We start from the raw sequence: 19840 nt of genomic DNA on the forward strand, positions 1-19840 counted from the left end.
AACGACAGCACTGCTTTACTCACTCTTTGAAAGCTGGATGACATCCAGCTGCAGCGTGGTCCGAATTTCTACGCTCATAATCTTAGTCTCACTCATGTTCGTATTTGCACAATTTGTCTTCTTTTGCAGATTGACAGTTTGTCGGTGTACAAGGGTGTCAAAGGTTTCAAAGGTGCATTTAATATCAGAGAAATGCAAACAATATACATCCTGAAATGCTTTTTCTTCGTATTTATTTATGTACAGTTTTTCATAAGTGCTATTGCACTGATTTATTTTCCTGTAAATGCGTGCAAAACATTAATCTCGAAGTGGTATAAGCAGCTTGATAATAAATTTTATTTTGACTTTGAATCTACACTGGATCTTTGAGTTCGAATCAAAAATTTTAAGAAAGCGCCATCCTCGCTGGGGAAAGGCATCGTGATGTGTTTTTATTTGCTTTATTTAATTAGGAACACGGCATTTGCCTTCTTGCCGAAATGGTGGCTTAGCAACTCGCGCATGCGATATACCTCAGTGTCACAAAATAGTTGTATTCACTCGGGACGTTGATTAATTACTAGCCGATACAGATTCCCATTGAGAATATCTTCCTCCGTATTTAAAGTCGGACTTGTGTTTGGAATCGGCATTAGAAGTCGTATTGAGTCAATGGTCGCCATCTTCTTTGCTACAATGTTTCAGTTTGTTTTCGGCGTCCTAGCTGGGTCGGCCTTTCCACTGAGTTTAGATGCGCTGAACTGTAGGCTTCGGGAAAGAATCCAGCTGCCCAACATTTCTAAGGATGGTGACGTTGTACTTGGGGGGATGTTTACTGTGCACTTAAACAGTTTCCAGCGGATAAATTTATTCACCAAACGACCAGAAGAAACGAAATGTAAAAGGTTAGTTAATTACACGACCGTTTGTAGCTTTGGTTAATCTCCCTGTTTTATTATTTCAAGAAGAAACTTACGATGAAATTTTACAGAGTAGTTTTCTTCCTTGTTGACTGATTAAAGAGATAAATACGCATGGGAAAATCTGTACCAAGCATCTTACATTGCGGGATATCGGCGAGGATAAGAAAGTTTCTGCCTATTAATGTTAATGCTGTCACTAATACATTCAGTGGCCACATTATTAGGCACAACCGTACCGAATGAAGTGGGCACTGAGTAACTATTCGAGGTCTTCTGATGCGGTAGCCCTTCCACTTCCAGGTTGTGCGTTCATAGATATTCGTCTGCGCAGTACTGTCGTAACGATTGGTTATCTGAATTACTCTCGTCTTCCTGTCAGCCTGAACCAGACTGGCCATTCCCCTCTAACTTCGCTCATCAACAAGGTGCTTTCGCCCACAGAACTGCCGCGCACTAGATTTTTTTTTTGTTCATCGCACCATCTTCTGTAAACTATAGACTGTTGTGTGTGAAACAGGAGATCAGCAGATTTTGGTATACTCAGACCACCCCATCTGACACCAACAGTCATTCCACTGGCAAAGTCACTTATGTCATATTTTTCCCCATTCTGATGTTTGGTTTGAACAAAAACTAAACCGCTGAACAATGTCTGCATGCGTTTATGCATTGAATTGGTGCCAAGTCATTGGCTGATTAGATATTTACACTAATGAGCAGCTGTGAGGGTGAGTTAGACAATGACTACGGATTCAGATGGTTTGTCGAATGTGTATTATGTGTTCACATTCGGAAACCTGAATGTTGTTAACTTAGAAATAAAAGGCACCATTATATCTAGTTCTAACAGTGAATCAACAATAATTTAGCAAAACATAGTATCTGACTGACCATTGTCTTCAAAGGAAAAAAGCGCACTATTCTGACAGTTGCTTGACCTCAAACCAACGGCGTCATGGCTCACTGATAATATGTTAACTCCTGTTGGATCAAACATAGGAGACTCAGACATTGTTTGAGGACATTGCGCTGTCTCAGAGTCATATGAAACAAAAATGAGATGAAAACTCGGGCCATCTGGACTTAATGTTAACATCTGTTGTAGAGACATAAATAAGAGAACTCTTGTCGGCAGCTCTAGGGGTGTCAGCAGAAACATGTGTGAGCGAGACGGCTGGATAAAGGGAGAAATACCCATTGAAATACTGAGCATTGACTCCGGTTGGTGTTAGGTCTAACAGTCCGAATTAAACGAGGAAAAATAAAACCTCGTGTTTGCCATCCCGATCCATTATGACTGGCGTGTATACATTTAAATTCAATCGTTGATTAAGGGTCTATTTCAGAATCAGAATCAGGTTTATTATCACCGGCGTGTGACATGAAATTTATTAACATAGCAGCAGCATTTCAATGCAATACATGGTATAGAAGAAAAAGTATATAATAAATAAGTAATTTTTATTCGGTATACTTTATAGAGTATATGTATATTGAATCGATTAAAAATAGTGCAAAACAGATATACTATATATTTAAAAAGTGAGGTAGTGTCCAAATGTTCAATGTCCGTTTTGGAATCGAATGGCAGAGGGGAAAAAGCTGTTTCTGAATCGCAGAGTTTGTGCCTTCAGATTTCTGTACCTTCTACCTTATGGTAACAGTGAGAAAATAGCATGCCTTGGATGCTGGAGGTCCTTAATAATGGACGCTGCCTTTCTGAGATACCGCTTCCTGAAGATGTCCTGGGTAATTTGTAGACTAGTACCTAAGATGGAGCTGACTAAATTTACAATCCTGTGCAGCTTCTTTCGACCCTCTGCAGTACCCCCTCATCCCAGACAGTGCTGCAGCTTGACAGAGCGCTCTCCATGGTATATCTATAGTAGTTTTTGAGTGTATTTGTTGACATGCAAAATCTCTTCAAGCTCCGAATAAAGTATAGCCGCTGTCTTGTCTCCTCTATAACTGCATCGATATGTTGGGACCCGGTTAGATCCTCAGAGATCTTGACACTCAGGAACTTCAAACTGCTCACTCTCTCTATTTCTGATCCCTCTATGAAGATTGGTATGTGTTCCTTCGTCTTACCCTTCCGGAAGTGCACAGTCAGCTCTTTCGTCTTACTGATGTTGAGTTCCAGGTTGTTGCTGTAGCACCACACCACTAGTTGGCAAAGTTCACTCCTGTACGCCCCCTCGTCAACACCTGAGATTCTACCAACAATGGTTGTATCGTCAGCAAATTTGTAGGTGGTATTTGAGCTATGCCTAGCCACACAGTCATGGGTATATAGAGAGTTGAATAGTGGGCTAAGCAAACACCCCTGAGGTGCACCAGTGTTGATTGTCAGCGAGGAGGAAATGTTATCACCAATCCACACAGATTGTGGTCTTCTGGTTAGGAAGTCGAGGATCTAATTGCAGAAGGAGTTAAAGAGGCCCAAGTTCTGCCACTTCTCAATCAGGATTGTGGGGATGATAGTATTACATGCTGAGCTACAGTCAACGAACAGCATCCTGACACAGGTGTTTGTGTTGTCCAGGTGGTCTAAAGCCCTGTGGAGAACCATTGAGGTTGCATCCGCCGTTAACCTATTGTGGCGATAGGCAAATTGCAACGGGTGCAAGTTCTTGCTGAGGTAGGAATTCAGTCTAGACATAACCAACCTCTCAAAATATTTCATCACTGTCGACGTAAGTGCAAGCGGGTGATAGTCATTTAGGCAGCTCACATTATTCTTCTTAGGCTTTCTTAGTATATCTTCTTAGTATACTTGGCTTTTTGAAGCAAGCGGGGACTTCCATCCGTAGCAGTGAGAGGTTGAAAATGTCCTTGAATACTCCCGCAGGTTGGTTGGCACAGGGAGTCCATTGGGATTTTCTGCTTCGCGAGGGTTCACTCTCTTTAAAGCAGCTTAACATCGGCCTCTGACACAGAGATCACAGGGTCATCAGGTGCAGCAGGAATATTCACTGCTGTAGTTGTATTCTCCCTTTCAAAGCGCGCATAGAAGGCATTGAGTTCATCTGGTAGTGAAGCATTGCTGCCATTTATGCTATTGGGTTTCGCTTTGTAGGAAGTAATGTCTTACAGATTTTGCCAGTGTTGTCATGCATTTGGTATTATTAAAATATGGCATAGAAATCGTACCAGAAATGATCTACAACACACGCATTGGATTTTAATTAATCGTCTTTATTTATTGATAAGGTTCAGGGGATTTTGAAGCGTTTTTTTGAAAGGTATATATCTAGGAAAACAAAAGAATCCTCTCTGACTCCATGAACGCATATGTACCTCTACTGAAACAATTTCATTCAAATTCCAATCTGTGGTTGATTTTCAGTTTTGATTTAAGGGGATTCCGCCTGTTACAGACCATGATTTTTACAATTGAGGAAATAAACAGGGATGAGAGACTTCTTCCGAACATCACACTGGGTTACAGGATTCACGATGATTGCAACTCCCCCGAGATTGCGACAAAGGTTGCTCTGGCTCTGGTGAATGGGCAGGAGGAAACGTACGTGGATGAAGTGTGTGACGGGCCTCTCAATATCTCTGGGATCGTTGGTGCTGCTGAGTCCTCAGTGTCCATCGCCATTGCAAGGACAACCGGACCATTTAGAATACCACTGGTAAGATTTAGCAAAAGAATTATAGTGGTCACAATGACGTAAACGGAACTAACAATTTTTTAAATCACCACGACCAGTGAATTAGGTTAATCACTGATATCTTCTAGTGTTTGAACATTTTTCTTCTATTGAATGTATAATATTTCGCCCTGTCACACACGCACATTAACTTCCACACCAACTGTCTCTTCGATCGCAGGTCAGCTACTTTTCCACGTGTGCATGTCTCAGCGATAAGAACGAATATCCAAATTTTCATCGAACTATCCCAAGTGACGAGCATCAGTCCAAGGCACTGGTGCATCTTGTTCAGAAGTTTGGATGGACCTGGATTGGGACCGTTAACAGCAACAATGACTACGGCAATTCGGGGATGAGAGCTTTTGTCGAAGCTGCTGAGGATTTCGGTCTTTGCATTGCCTTCTCCGAATCATTTCACAGAACAGACTCTCCAGAGAAGATCACCAGGATTGTACAAGTGATAAATGAAGCGACCACAAAGGTCGTGGTAGCCTTTGCTGGACCTGGCGAAATGCGCATTTTATTTGCGGAGGTTCTACGGCAAAACCTCAGCGATGTGCAGTGGGTGGGCAGTGAGGGGTGGATTACAGCAGACTTCGTCGTTGTAGATAGTGGCCGGCGCTTCCTTACCGGGGCAATCGGAACTGCTGTGCGTGCGCAGGAAGTTCCAGGGGTGCAGGATTTCCTGCTCACAATCCATCCTTCCAGATTTCCCGGTAATCCGTTATTGATGGAGTTCTGGGAAACCACCTTCGGGTGTACTCCTAGTTTCGAAAAGGCGACCAACGAAGTTGGTTCACTTGGCCGGCTCCCACAGTGTAGCGGAAATGAGAGTCTCCTTCAAATCAGCAACGCCTATACCGACTTGACCATGGACGGGAACTCTTACATTGTATATAAAGCGGTGTACGCTTTTGCTCATGCGCTTCACGATATGCTTTCATGTGAAAGTGGCAAAGGGCCATTCCCGAACAAAACATGTGCACGTCTTTCAAATTTTAAACCGTGGCAGGTAAGGACTTGCACTTCATCCATTTTATGTAGACATCTTTCGATATAGCTATTGCAGTTTCGATATTCAGACCAGGGTATTACTTATACAGTAAATGCAGGACAAGACGACTGTCGTGGAACAGTGAGAAAGACCTTGATGTACAAATACTAACTTCGCTGATAGTGACGGTGCAAGTAGACAGTAAGCCTGTGTTATAGAAAAAATTTGGATCTGCATACGTTGAAGTGTTGGAGAGTGAGGAGTGAATACGTAGCGTTCTACTAAATAGAAACATAGAAAATAGGTGCAGGAGTAGGCCCTTCGGCCCTTCGAACCTCCACCACCATTCGGTATGATCATGGCTGATCATCCAACTCAGAACCCTGTACCTGCTTTCTCTCCATACCCCCGATCCCTTTAGCCGCAAGGGCCATATCTAACTCCCTCTTAAATATAAATCATGAGGGATTTTTGAAAAGTAATCCGGGAAATTAGAGGTCGGTAAGTTTGACGTCAGTAGTTGGTAAATTATTGGAAGGAGTACTAAGAGATAGGATCTTCAAATATTTGGATGGACAGGGATTTGTTAGGGAGAGTCAACATGCTTGTGCGTGGTAGGTCATGTTTAAGCAGTCTATTAGAGTTTTTCGAGGAGGTTACCAGGAAGGCAGTGGACGTTGTCTACATGGACTTCAGTAAGGCCTTCGACAAGGTCCCGCATGGGAAGTTAGTTAGGAAGATTCAGTCGCTAGGTATATAAGGTGAGGTAGTGAATTGGATTAGACATTGGCTCAATGGGAGACGCCAGAGAGTGGTAGTGAAGGATTGCTTCTCTGATTTGGAGGCCTGTGACTAGCGGTGTGCCACAGGGATCAGTGCTGGGCCCATTGTTAATTGTCATCTATATCAATGATCTGGATGATAATCTGGTAAATTGGATCATCAGATTGCTGATAATTCAAAGATTGAAGGTGTAGTGGACAGTGAGGAAGGTTTTCAAAGCTTCCAGAGGGCTTTGGGCCAGATGGAAAAATGGGCTGAAAAATGGCAGACGGAGTTTAATGCAGACAAGTGTGAGGTATTGCACTTTGGAAGGACAAACCAAGGTAGAACATACAAGGTAAATGGTAGGACACTGAAGAGTGCAGTAGAACAGAAGGATCTGGGAACACAGATACGAAATTTCCTAAAAGTGGCGTCACAGGTAGATAGGGTCGTAAAGAGAGGTTTTGGTACCTTTGCTTTTATAAATCAAAGTATTGAGTATAAGAGTTGGAACGTTATGTTAAGGTTGTATAAGACACTGGTGAGGCCGTATTTGGAGTATTGTGAGCAGCTTTGGTCAACCAATTACAGGAAGGATATTAACATGGTTGAAAGAGTGCAGAGAAGCTTTACAAGGATGTTGCCAGGACTTGAGAAACTGAGTTACAGAGAAATGTTGAATAGGTTAGGATTTTATTCCCTGGAACGTAGAAGAATGAGGGGAGATTTGATAGAGGTATATAAAATTATGATGGGTATAGATAGAGTGAATGCAAGCAGGCTTTTTCCACTGAGGCTAGGGGGGAAAAACAGAGGACTTGGGTTAAGGGTGAAAAGGGAAAAGTTTAAAGGGAACATGGAAGGGGGCTTCTTCACACAAAGATTGGTGGGAATGTGGAATGAGCTGCCAGATGAAGTGGTAAATGCGGGCTCATTTTTAACATTTAAGAAACAGGTACATGGATGAGACGTGTATGAAGGGATATGATCCAGGTGCAGGTCAGTGGGACTAGGCAGAAAAATGTTTCGGCACAGCCAAGAAGGGCCGAAGGGTCTGTTTCTGTGCTGTAATGTTCTATGGTTCTATGTACATGAGGTGTAGTGGGCCGAATTGCCTGCTTTGTGCTGTATGTGGTTTTCTATGTTTCTATGTTTCACTAAAGTGGTGGACTGTATTCGTCTTTTAGTCTGAGAGGCCCAAAATTAGACGGCGTACGCTAAGAGGGGAGAGATTTGAAAAGAGCCGGGGAAGGTAAGTACTTTACAGAGAGAGTGGCAATATCTGGAATGTGCTGCCAGTGAAAGTGCTCCAGGCGGCTGTAATTGCATATTTAAGAGACATTTGGAGAGTTACATGGAGTGAAATATCTTAGAGAAGTCCAACAATAAAATCTTGAAGACAAATAATCTTCTGATGTGCAGGGACCATAACGCAATCTGTTTAATTCTACTTGTAGCTCCTCCATTACATGAAATCAATTTACTTCACAACAAAAGTTGGGGAGAAGGTGCATATTGATGAGAAAGGCAATCCAACAGCCGCTTATGACATTGTAAACTGGAAAATTAATGCAAACGGTAGCCTTGAAGCTCGGACAGTTGGATATTACAACGGATCAGGTCCTCCGGGTAAAGAACTTGTGTTGAACCTACATCAGATAGTCTGGAGCGGTGGTAAGCGTCAGGTATGGTTGTCCATTGAAAGTGACCTATTTTGTTAATAGTTAAATCGTAATTATCCATGAAATAATACTAAGAAATTGTAACCAACAGCGCAAGTAAAGTATACTTGCATATGTAGAATTATAGTATTTAACATAGTGAAGGGACAGGGAGTCCATTTAAACCCAGTCATCACGTTGTATCTGTGGATTAATACTAGAGACTAAATTCTGGAGTAGAGCAAACATAATGACATTAACTGGATTTGGTAATATTTTAAAGCCAACCTAAGCTAAATAAGAAGCTTGCAGAAAATATGAAGTCACAAGACACACGTCATTATGTCAAAACGAAGCATTGCTGAAGAATTTAAGACTTTCCTGGCCAGCTTTTATTCCCACTATCACTTCCGTTTTCCCCTGAAGTTGGTGATCCGAGAACCTCTGCTTGTGGGCCGGTAATTCCACGCTTTAGGATGACTTCGAATGAATAAAGATTTCAAACTCAGGGAGATAACGGCAATCCTGAAAGGGCAGATTGGGGTCCCCGGCACACACACAAACTGCTGTCAAAATCTGCTAAATCTGGTTCCTCTTACGTTCTCAGTCCTCAGTTGAAATTTGCACAGGTTTATACCTGACCAGATCTTTTATTAATACAGAAGTAACCCCGAATAGTTAAAATGTTCACATAAAAATAGTTAACATAGAAAAAGTTGGGAAGTTTCCATGGATTTTCATCTGATGAGGAAAATGAAAGGTAATTTCCATCAACAGACTGCCTTTAGCATCGGCTTTCCTGCATTGGATTAAAGCGGATGAACCACCACCCCAACACCCACAACACCAGTCAACATTCTGTGAACACTTCTCATACATATTGAGGAGATTTAATATGTTGATTTGAGGTAATGGAATTCTTAGCAATGGGGAGATGGCATTTCTTCTATTTAGAACACGGATAAATCTACCTTTTGACTTCAACATAGCCCATAACCTTCCATTCTTATTTCACCAGTCTGCCTACCTAACAGTCTTTAAAATTTCCCCAAGTTATCAGTAATTGTCACCAATCACTGCAGTGCTTTCCATTCTCTACCCATTCTCGGTGTGACAATACTACGTCTGACTCCAGTAAACTGTCCTTCATTTATCTCAAACGTTTAATCTCCGGTGAAGGGTATTGCTGCCCTGAAAAATAGGTGCTGGCTGTTCACTCTATTTATGTATCTTGTAATCTTATATAGCTCCATTAAGTCGCTTCTCATCGTTCTCTCCAAACAGAAAAGCTCTAGCGTGGTCAACCGTTCTTCATAAGCATGTTTGCTAACCTAGGTAGCGTCAAGTAAAGCTCGTTTTACACCTGCTTTAAAACTTCCAGTTGAAACTTATATTGAAGAGAAAGGACATGATCGCAATGCTCCATACATGATCTCATCCGGATTTTATAGAAATGCAACATTACCTCGCTGCTCTAGAAATCAAAAGAGAAATCAACTTAGTAAAAGAGAAAGTAAACGAAGGCATATTTTGATCTGGATATGTCTGAAATTTCCAGTAATTATAGCTCATCCCTAAATACCCAAGAACGGGATTGTGTGTTTAGCTATTCCAAAGTAAGGCACATCTGTAGCTATGGACTTAGAAAGATAGAAAACACATAGCACAATACAGGCCATTCGGCCCACAAAACTGTGCTGAACATGTTATGGTCCAGTCCGGAGCCCGCATTCCGGGTCTTGATCCGGTCCGCGAACTCCGGACTCCGGGTCTTGAAGCCGTCCCTCCTTTTGCCCTTGAGCCCAATTAGTCACACCTGTGGATCATCGTGGCTTGTTGGGGCTCAAGGAGGCGAAATTGGCGGATCGTCCTGCCTATCCTGTTCCTCTGGTTGCCCTGGCGTGGAGTTCCCCTCGTTAAAGACGAGTTCTTCGAGTAAGTCTGGTAGTCACCCTGGACCTAGTTCCCTTCCTATCCCTTGCCTCTGTCGGGCAAGCCTGGCTGGACTGCCGTTGCCCGACGGGGAATCCGCCCCTTTCCATCCATCTGCCGACGGGTTGTGCCCCGCAACTTACCCAGGTGCCCGTTGTTCCTGCCTGGGAGGTTCGGGCCCTGCCTAGGAATTATGCGGCCTGCTCAGAGGTCTCTGCCCCTACCTATCCCAACCTGCCGACGGGTTGTGCCCCGCAACCTACCTAGGTGCTCCGTGACCTGCTCAGGCCCCCGTGTTCCTGCTTGGGAGATCCGGGCCTTGCCCAGGAGTTATGCGGCCCGCCTGCCTGAACTCTAAGACTTTCTCGAGACCCCAGCATCACCTTGAACGTCACGTCCCTCAAGCACACCACGGTCACCACATCTTGTCTCGTTTAGTTGTTCCCGTCCTGCCCCTAATACTTCAGTGCCTGATTCCTACACTTAGGTCCAGCCTCCTGTCCCCTTATGATAGAACGACCCCCAGCATAGACCCAGCAACGCAGGCACTGGAGTCAAATCCCGTCAACCTGGCGTCCCCTATTGTCTGAATATTCCCTCCTCACCCACCCGTATCTTCTCTAGCTCTAGAGACCCTCCTCGGTTGCCTGGAGGTTCCCTTTGACGCGGGGTGGTGGTGGTGGTGGGGGGGTATTGTTATGGTGCGTCCCGGAGCCCGCATTCCGGGTCTTGAACCGGTCCGGGGACTCTGGACTCTGGGTCTTGTAGCCGTCCATCTTTTCGCCCGAGCCCAATTAGTCACACCTATGGATCAATGTGGCTTGTTTGGGCTCAAGGAGGTGCACCTGATGCCCATCGGCTGGCGGTGTATATAGGGGGCTCTGGGACTGAGTGGAGTTGGGGAGTCGTCCTGCTTATCCTGTTCCTCTGGTTGCCATGGCTTGGAGTTCTTCGAGTAAGTCTGGTAGTCACCCTGGACCTAGTTCCCTTCATATCCCTTGCCTCCGTCGGGCAAGCCTGGCCGGACTGTCGTTGCCTGGCGGGAGACTCTGCCCCTTTCCATCCCTATCTGCCGACGGATTGTGCCCCGCGACCTTCTCAGGCCCCATGTTCCTGCCTAGGAGTTATTCGGCTCGCCCAGAGGTCTCTGCCCCTACCTATCCCTCGCTGCCGACGGGTTGTGCCCTGCGACCTGCTCAGGCCCCCGTGTTCCTTCCTGGGTGGTCTGGGCCCTGCCCAGGAGTTATACGGCCCGCCCAGTGAACTCCAGGATCCTGCTTCCTTGCCTGAACCCCGGGATTCTCCTGCCTGCCTGAACTCTAAGGTTCTCTCGGGACCCCAGCATCACCTTGAACATCACGTCCCTCACGCACACCACCGTCACCACATGTTGTCCATCGTTTGGTTGTTCCCGTCCTGCCCCTAATACTTCAGTGCCTGCGTCCTGCACTTGGGTCCAGTCTCCTGTCCCCCATGACAGAACATTTCTTTACCTTAGAAATTTCCTATGGTTACCCATAGTCCTCTATTTTTCTGAGATTCATGTACGTCCTGGAGTCTCTTAAAAGACACTATCCTATCCGCCTCCACCACCGTCGCCAGCAGCACATTCCACGTACTCGCCACTCTCTGCGTTTTTTAAAAAAAAACACTTGCCCCGGCATCTCTGTACCTACTTCCAAGCAACTTAAAGCGGTGCCCTCTCATGCTAGCCATTTCAGCTCTCGGGAAAAAGCCTCTGATTATCCACACGATCTATGCCTCTCATCATCTTGTACACAAGATGTTTATGAATCTTTCGAAATGAGTGAAAAGAGCTAATGGGCAGGTTTAATTTTTAGTCACGCTTGTACAAGATGGTTTTATTTTGTTACCTTAAATTTAACATGTATTATGATGGGAATGTTTAATCCATATCGCTGGTAGTCCAACAGTTTAACCACAGCAGCATTGTCCCACACTATATCACAGTTCATTTGTCACAGCTGGGTAGAATTTGGAAATAGGAGTATACTCTAATGTTTCCAACGGCTGAATGATCAACCACGGACCGGCACAGATAAGGTGATGAAGAAATTAACAAATTATGCTCTTCAGCTGTATTGAACGTGGAAGTGTGCAATGCAATCAGTTGATCATCTTTGGAATCACCTTCGATTCGTATCCAATAGCAACTCAGAAAGTTAAAAAGAGTAGAAAAGCGAAAACATTCAAGAAACATTAGATGAGGTGTTTGTTGGAACTGATAATCAGGTATCTGTAAAAGTAACAGTGACACAGACTAATTCCACACGTTTGAATGGCAGTCGGTATATTCTGCATGCAAATAACCAGATATTGTCTGTGATTCTGTTTTCAAGATTCCACGGGCAGTCTGTTCTGAAAGTTGTTCCCCTGGTACAAGGAAAATAGCCAGGAAAGGACAACCAATTTGCTGTTTTGACTGCACGTCCTGTGCGGATGGAGAAATAACTAACACTACAGGTGAGCGGATATACATGTTGGAATCTAACAATTACCCTGAGAGATTCCTGAAGCGTTCCTCTCAACAACGGAATGTTCGCATTTGTTTTTTTTTTTCAGACTCCGTAGACTGTATCAAGTGCCCTCCCCTGTACTGGTCTAACAATCGGAAAGATCAATGCATCCCGAAGAAAATAGAGTATCTGGGTTTTACCGAAATCCTGGGCATGGTGTTGGTGTTACTCGCTCTGGTTGGAGTGTGCATGTCAGGACTGATAGCGGGTCTGTTCTTTAGACATCGAGACACACCTCTGGTTAAAGCTAACAACTCTGAGCTGAGCTTCCTCCTTCTATTTGCGTTAAGCTGCTGTTTTTTATGCTCGGTCACATTCATTGGCGAACCGTCACATTGGTCTTGTATGTTACGCCGCACGGCGTTTGGTGTCTCGTTTGTCATGTGTATCTCTTGTGTTCTGGTCAAAACCATTCTGGTGCTGACGGCATTTAAGGCAACGCATCCCAGCAATAACAGGATGAAATGGTTTGGTCAAAGACAGCAGAGGATAAGTGTCTTCCTCCTGGCGTCCGTGCAGGGTTTAATATGTGTGCTTTGGCTGCTCATTGCGCCGCCTTTCCCCGTGATCAACACTAAATATTACCGGGAGAGGATAATTTTAGAATGTGATACAGGGTCCTCTGCAGCCTTCTACTTGGCGTCGGGTTATATCGCCCTGTTATCGTGCATTTGCTTTGTCTTGGCCTTTCAGGCGCGGAAGCTGCCAGATAACTTTAACGAGGCAAAATGTATAACGTTCAGTATGCTCATCTTTTGTGCGGTTTGGGTCACTTTTATTCCGGCCTCTGTGAGTTCTCCTGGGAAATACACGGTGGCGGTTGAAGTGTTTGCAATCCTGGCCTCCAGTTTTGGATTGCTGCTCTGCATTTTTGCACCGAAGTGTTTTATTATTGTAATCACTCCGGAGAAAAACACGAAAAAGCATATTATGGGTAAAGTGGATCAGAGGAATCTTTAAAGGATGCGCATCCATATGTCCTGGCCTGTAACGGCATAGAGATGCAGATTCATAGACCAATACGGCACTGATACAAAAGCTTTGGCCATGGCAGTCGATACACGTCACGCTATCCACTCAGCTAATCTCAAATACCCTGAGTTCAGGCCATATCCTCATACGTTGCGTCACTCTATGTACCTGTTCAAGTGTTTTTTTAAAATTATACTATTATATCTGCTCAATCACGTCTCTCGGCATTTCGTTTGTTATACTCACCACACTCTCTGTGGAAAAAGTCGCCCCCCCCCAGGTTCCCTTTCAATCCTTCCCCTCTCACCCTAAACTAGTTTTGGACTCTTCTAAAATTGGGAAAGGATTGTTTCATAAATTTGAACAATTCTATAAGGTCGAGCCCCGTTCGCTTACGTGGAAAGGAGTAAAAGCCGAACCTGGCCAAAAAATCCGTAAACCCGGGCCATCTCCGTCCTGGCAACATGCTCATGTACTTTCTTTACTTGTTAACCATGGCTTTGCTATAATAGAGTGAGTAAAACTGGAGACATTACTCCACGTTATTCAAATAACCTTAATGTTCCTACTCCGATACGCGGCGCCCTATCTGATGAAGGACAGCGTAACAAAAGCCGTTTATCACCATCTGACTGCTTATCCTTCCGCTGTCAACCAACTACACTCTTGTACCTTTAGGTTCCTCCGTTCCATGTCGCGCTCTATTGCTCTGCTATTCGTAGTTGAAGTCCTAAACTGGTGTTACTTTCTCACATTTATTTGTATTGAAATAATGCATCAGCGTTCCGGGGCAGCAGAGGTTACAAAACTTAGAAATCCACCCACTTATTGGGCTGAATTAAATGGTTCAATGTAAATCTTCCATCATTTTAGATCTAGATGCCTTGAATTTACAGTATGGATTTCAATCAACCCAATCAATAAACATACGCGATATTGCGATTCAATATCGCAAAGCTTTGATTTGTGCACCTCACGCATTTCATAGAGAAAACGTAACCAATAGTGGTCAGTATTACGTGCACCTGGTGTAGTCAGAGTCCGTCACTGAATCAAGGAAATCTACAGCACAGAAACAGACTATAGGTCCATAATTCGTTGGGCCAGAATTAAGCCATTCGATGCATTGGACCTGTTCCGTTATTCCGTCCAGGCTGATTTATTATCCGTCTAAACCCATTACCACGCCTTCTCCTCCTTAGACCATAAGATACAGCAACAGAATGCGGCCATGTGCCCAAACATGTCTCCTCCGCTATTTCATCATGAGTGGTCTATTTTATTCTCGGCCCCAGTCTCCTGCCGTCTTCCCATATCGCTTCACCCCTGACCAATAAAGAATCCATCTATCCGCCTTAAATATACATTAAAAACTTGGCTCCCACAGCCGCCGGTGACATCGTATACCACAGATACATTACTGTTTGGCCAAAGACATTCCTCTTCATCTTCGTTCTGAAAGGAAGTCCCTTTGTTCTGAGGCTGTGTCCTCTGGTCCTAGAATATCCCGCCATAGGAAACATCTCAGCATCTGCTCTCCTGGAGCCTTTCAAGATTCAATACGTTTCAATTAGGTCATCCCTCATACTCTTGAATTCCAGAGAATACAGGCCGAAGCCCCTCGTGGGGCAACCAGTTGAATCCTGGAATCATTTTCATGAACCTCTTTTGAACGCAATATTGTCAGCACATCCTTTCTGCCCAAAACTGCTCATTCCACGCCAAGTGAATTTTCAGCAGAGCTTTTTAAAGCCTCGATATTACATCCTTGTTTTGTTATTCTAGTCCTCTTGAAATTAGTGGCAACATCACATTTGCCTTCCTAACCACTGACTCCACCTGCAGATTAACTTTTAGGGAATCCCGCACAAGGACTCCCAAGTTCCTTTGTGCCTGGAAGTATCTGTATATTATTATAAGTGGTGAAGAAAACTTTTGACACACTGACCTTCATGAACAGGGCAATGTGTACATGAGACGTGGTATTATGTTATATTGCCCAAAACGTGCGTGATGTTCTATTTGGATTATCGTGTACAGTTTTGTTTACCCTGTTACAGGAAGGATTCCATTAAACCGGGAAGACTGTAAGGAAGTTTTGGCCATACTTGAGGATACGAATTATATGGGGAAGCTGGGCAAGCTAAGACTGTATTCCATGGCGTGCAGGAGATAGGAAGTAGATAAATAGATGTCTATAAAACCAAAGGGGGGGGGGCAAGGGTGAATGCACTTGTTCCTTTTCCCAGGGGAAGGGAATCAATAACGATAATGCATAGGTACCAGGCGAGAGAAGATTTGAAAGTGACCTGCGGGTCAAATTCTTCACACACAGCGTGGCCCTTACATGGGACGAAGTATCAAAGTTGTTGAGGCAGGTGCAATGACAACATTCAAAAGACATTTGGATACAAATATGGATCGTAACTATGGTTCTATGTGGGCAAATGAGACTAGATTAAGCGGGCACCACGGATGGCATGCATGCGTTGGCCCGAAGGAAACATTTTTGTGCTGACTTTCTCCGTTACTTGGAGGACCACCACAGGAAACATCTATCTGCACATTCTACAGGTTACAATGAGGTGACGCCTCATTCTGCTGAATACGAGTGAATACAGACCACCAACCGCACTTCATACGGAAATTCGCTCAATCCTGGAATCATTTTCGTGAACACCTTTGAACCCTCTCCAGTGTAAGCACTTCTTTTCTAAGATAACGGCCCCAAACCTGCTCACAATACTGCACTGAGACCTCACCAGTGCTTTATAAAGGCTGAACCTTACGTCCTTGCTTTTATAGTCTTGACTGCTGTCGTCGTCTCATGGCGACCCTATGGATAGTGTTGTTGTCCATAGGGTATTCATGACTAGATACAGAGTCAGATTACCTGGTCTTTCTTCCGTGCGGATACTGTGCTTCCCAGGTTGCTACCCAGTCGGATTCTTACGTATAACCATCCACGAAGCACAGCGCCGATGTCACTGCACCACTGGCCGGCTCATATATTCCTGTCCTCTTGCAATAAATGATAACGTCGCATCTGCTTTCCTTACCACTGAGTGGACTTGCAAATTAACTTTCAGGGGCTCCTGCACAAAGATTCCCAAGACCCTTACGCCTCAGATTTTTGAATTTTCTCTCTATTTCGAAAAATAGTCTACTCTTTTATTTTTTCTACTAAAGTGCATGATGATGCACCTCCTGAAACTGTTTTCCATATGCCACTTCTTTGCCAATTCTCCTAACAAGTCATACTGTAGCCTCTCTACTTACTCAGTTCTACCTGTCTCCTCCACCCCCCAATTATCTTCTTATTGTCCGCAAACATTTCAACAGAGCCATCAATTTTGACATTGGAGTCTTTGATGTGTAATGTAAAAATACGCTGTTTCAACACGGACCCCTGTAGAACACCAGTAGTCACCGGCAAGCAAACAGAAATGTATCCCTTTATTCCATTTCTTCGGAATCAGCCTCTGTTTCATCCATGCTGGTATATTTCCTCTAATGCCATGGGCCTTTAACCTTGTTAACGCAGCTTCAAATGGCACCTTGTTAAACCCTCTCTGAAAATCCAAGTACACAACATCCAGTGATTCTGTTTTGTCTATACTAATTATTATTTCTTCAAATAATTCGAACAGATTTGTCAGGGACGATTTCCCTTGAGGAAACCTTGCTGACTACGGCCTATATTTATAATGCGCCTCCAAGAACCCTGAGAGCTCATCCTTAATAATCGTGTCCAGCATATTCCCAATCACTGAGGTCGGAGTAACTGGCCTTAAACTTCTTTCCTTCTGCCTCTCTCCCTACTTGAAAAGTGGGGTGACATTTGCAATTTTCCAATCTTCCGGAACCATTCGAGAATCTATTGGTATTTGAACACTCATTAATGTCCGAGGATTACTAATCCTCCTAAATATTAATAGCTAAGTTATTTTCCTATCCCACCCCTTTCTTCTTAATGACTTCTTAGTTGCTTTTCGTTGGTTTTTAAAAGCTTCCCAGTCCTCTAAATTCCCTTTAGCTTTTCCCAATTATTTGCCCTCTCTTTGGCTTTTAGATCAAAAGATCATAAGGCCAAAAAAAAAAAAAAAGAGGGGCGGAATTAGGCCATTCAACCCATCGAGCCTGCTCCTTTGATTCCATTCAACCCCATACATAGAAACATAGAAAACCTCCGGCACAATACAGGCACGTCGGCCTACAATGCTGTGCCGAACATGTACTTACTTAAAAATTACCAAAGGTTACCCATGGCCCTCTATTTTTCTAAGCTCCACGTACCTGTGCAGGAGTCTTTTAAAAGTCCCTAGCATATCCGCCTCCACTATTGGTGCAGGTAGCCCATTCCACGCACTCACCACTCTCTGTGTAAAACAACTTACACCTGACATCTCCTCTGTACCTGTTTCCAGGCACCTTAAAAGTGCGACCTCTCGTGTTAGCTATTTCAGCCCTGGGAAAAAGCCTCTGACAAGATCAATGCCTCTCATCATCTTAGGCACCTCTATCAGTCACCTCTCATCCTCTGCCGCTTCAAGGAGAAAAGGCAGAATTCACTCAACCTATTCTCATAAGACATGTTATTCAATCCAGGCAACATCCTTGTAAATCTCCTCTGTACCCTTTCATAGTTTCCACATCCTTCTTGTACTGAGGCAACCGGAACTGAAGACAGTACTCCAAGTGGGGCCTGACTAGGATCCAATATAGCTATAACAGTACCTTTCCGCTCTTAAATTCAATCCCACGGTTGATGAACGCCAATGCAGCGTATCCCTTCTTAACCACAGAGTCAACCTGCGCAGCAGCTTTGAGTGTCCTGTGGACTCGGACCCCAAGATCCCTCTGATCCTCCGCATTGCCAAGGGTCTTACCATTAATACTATATTCTGTCATTATATTTGACCTACCAAAATGAACCACCTCGCATCTATCTGGATTGAACTTCATCTGCCATTTCTCTGTCCAGTTTTGCATCCTAGCAATGTCCCACTGGGACTCTGACAGCGCTCCACGCTATCAATAACACCCCCAACATTTGTGTCATCAGCAAATTTACTAAACTATCCCTCCACTTCCGCATCCATGTTATTTATAAAAATTACGAAAAGAGGTCCCAGAACAAATCCCTGAGGTACATCACTGGTCACCAACCTCCATGCAGAATATGACCCGCCTACAACCACACTTTGCCTTCTGTAAGCAAACCAATTCGTGACCTTTTCTTTTCTTCTTGACTAGATTTTCAAAAGCGTTTGCACACCACGGTTCCTGTACCCTACCATTCTTTCCCTGACTCATTGGAAAGTACCTATGCAAAACGCCACGCAAATATCCCTGAACATTTGGCACATTTCTGCCGTACATTTCTCTAAGATCATCTGTTCCCAATTTATGCTTTCAGGTTCCTGCCTGACAGGTTCATATTTCCCTTACTCCAATTAAACGCTTTATTAACTTGTCTGTTCCTATCCCTCTCCAATGTTATGGTAAAGGAGATAGACTTGTGATCACTATCTCCAAAATACTCTCCCACTGAGAGACCTGACACCTGTCCAGGTTCATTTCCCGATACCAGATCAAGTGCAGCCTCTCCTCTTGTAGGCTTATGAAGAAACCTTCTTAAACACACCTAACGAACTCCACCCCAACTAAACCCCTTGCCCTACGGAGATGCTAATCAATATTTGGGAAGTTAAAGTCCAGACCACGACAACCCTGTTATTATTACGCCTTTACCAGAATCTGGCTCCTTACTTCCATCCACAGTGACTCAGTAGGCAATCCCTCCATGAGTTCCTCCTTTTCTGCAACGGTGACACAATCTCTGATCAGCAGTGCCACGCAGCCACCTCTTTTGCCTCCCTCCATGTCCTTTCTGAAACATCTATAGCCTGACTCTCTGAGTAATCATTCCTGCCCCTGAACTATCCAAGTCTTTGTAATTGCCACAACGCCATAGCACCAACTATTGATCCACGTTCTAAGCTCATCCGCTTTGTTCATGATTGCATTGAAATAGACACATCTCAGACCATCGGTCTGAGCGCACCCCTTCTCTATCACTGCCTTCAGCCACCTCGCATTGTCTCCAAGCTTTACACCTACCCTCTCGCCATATCCCTTTATGGCATCCTGTCTGAGATAAGAGGCCGAAATCTGTTAAAAATACCCAAAGTCCGCTTGTCTATAAGGCATATACACTTTCAACATTATATCCTTGTTCTTATATACTATTCCCCTAGAAATAAATAGCAGCATTGCATTTTCCCTATTTACTGCAGGCTCATTCTGTGAACTAACCTTCTGGGAATTTTGCACGAGGACTCCTAAGTCCCTTTGCAACTCTGATGTTTGTATTTCTCCCCTTTAGCTAATAGTATGCACTATTGATCCA

The 19840-nt window shown here is 44.1% G+C and overlaps 1 protein-coding gene across 1 annotated transcript; it reads left to right on the plus strand.

Moving 5' to 3' along the window:
* The first annotated feature begins 654 nt into the window (after window positions 1-654).
* LOC140724621 (extracellular calcium-sensing receptor-like) lies at window positions 655-13416 on the plus strand. Its single transcript, XM_073039044.1, has 6 exons — window positions 655-887; window positions 4255-4546; window positions 4746-5579; window positions 7784-8011; window positions 12280-12403; window positions 12503-13416. The coding sequence occupies exons 1-6, from the start codon at window positions 655-657 to the stop codon at window positions 13414-13416; spliced, it is 2625 nt and encodes an 874-aa protein (XP_072895145.1).
* Window positions 13417-19840: the final 6424 nt, after the last annotated feature.

Source organism: Hemitrygon akajei, chromosome 3, assembly GCF_048418815.1.
Source record: "Hemitrygon akajei chromosome 3, sHemAka1.3, whole genome shotgun sequence".
NCBI lineage: Eukaryota > Metazoa > Chordata > Chondrichthyes > Myliobatiformes > Dasyatidae > Hemitrygon > Hemitrygon akajei.

Excerpts from the sequence above, each read along its gene's own strand:
- LOC140724621 (XM_073039044.1), top strand. The coding sequence starts at position 655 with ATGGTCGCCATCTTCTTTGCTACAATGTTTCAGTTTGTTTTCGGCGTC. Across the intron at positions 888-4,254 it reads GAAGAAACGAAATGTAAAAG|TTTTGATTTAAGGGGATTCC; the intron begins GTTAGTTAATTA and ends GTTGATTTTCAG. Across the intron at positions 5,580-7,783 it reads CAAATTTTAAACCGTGGCAG|CTCCTCCATTACATGAAATC; the intron begins GTAAGGACTTGC and ends TTCTACTTGTAG.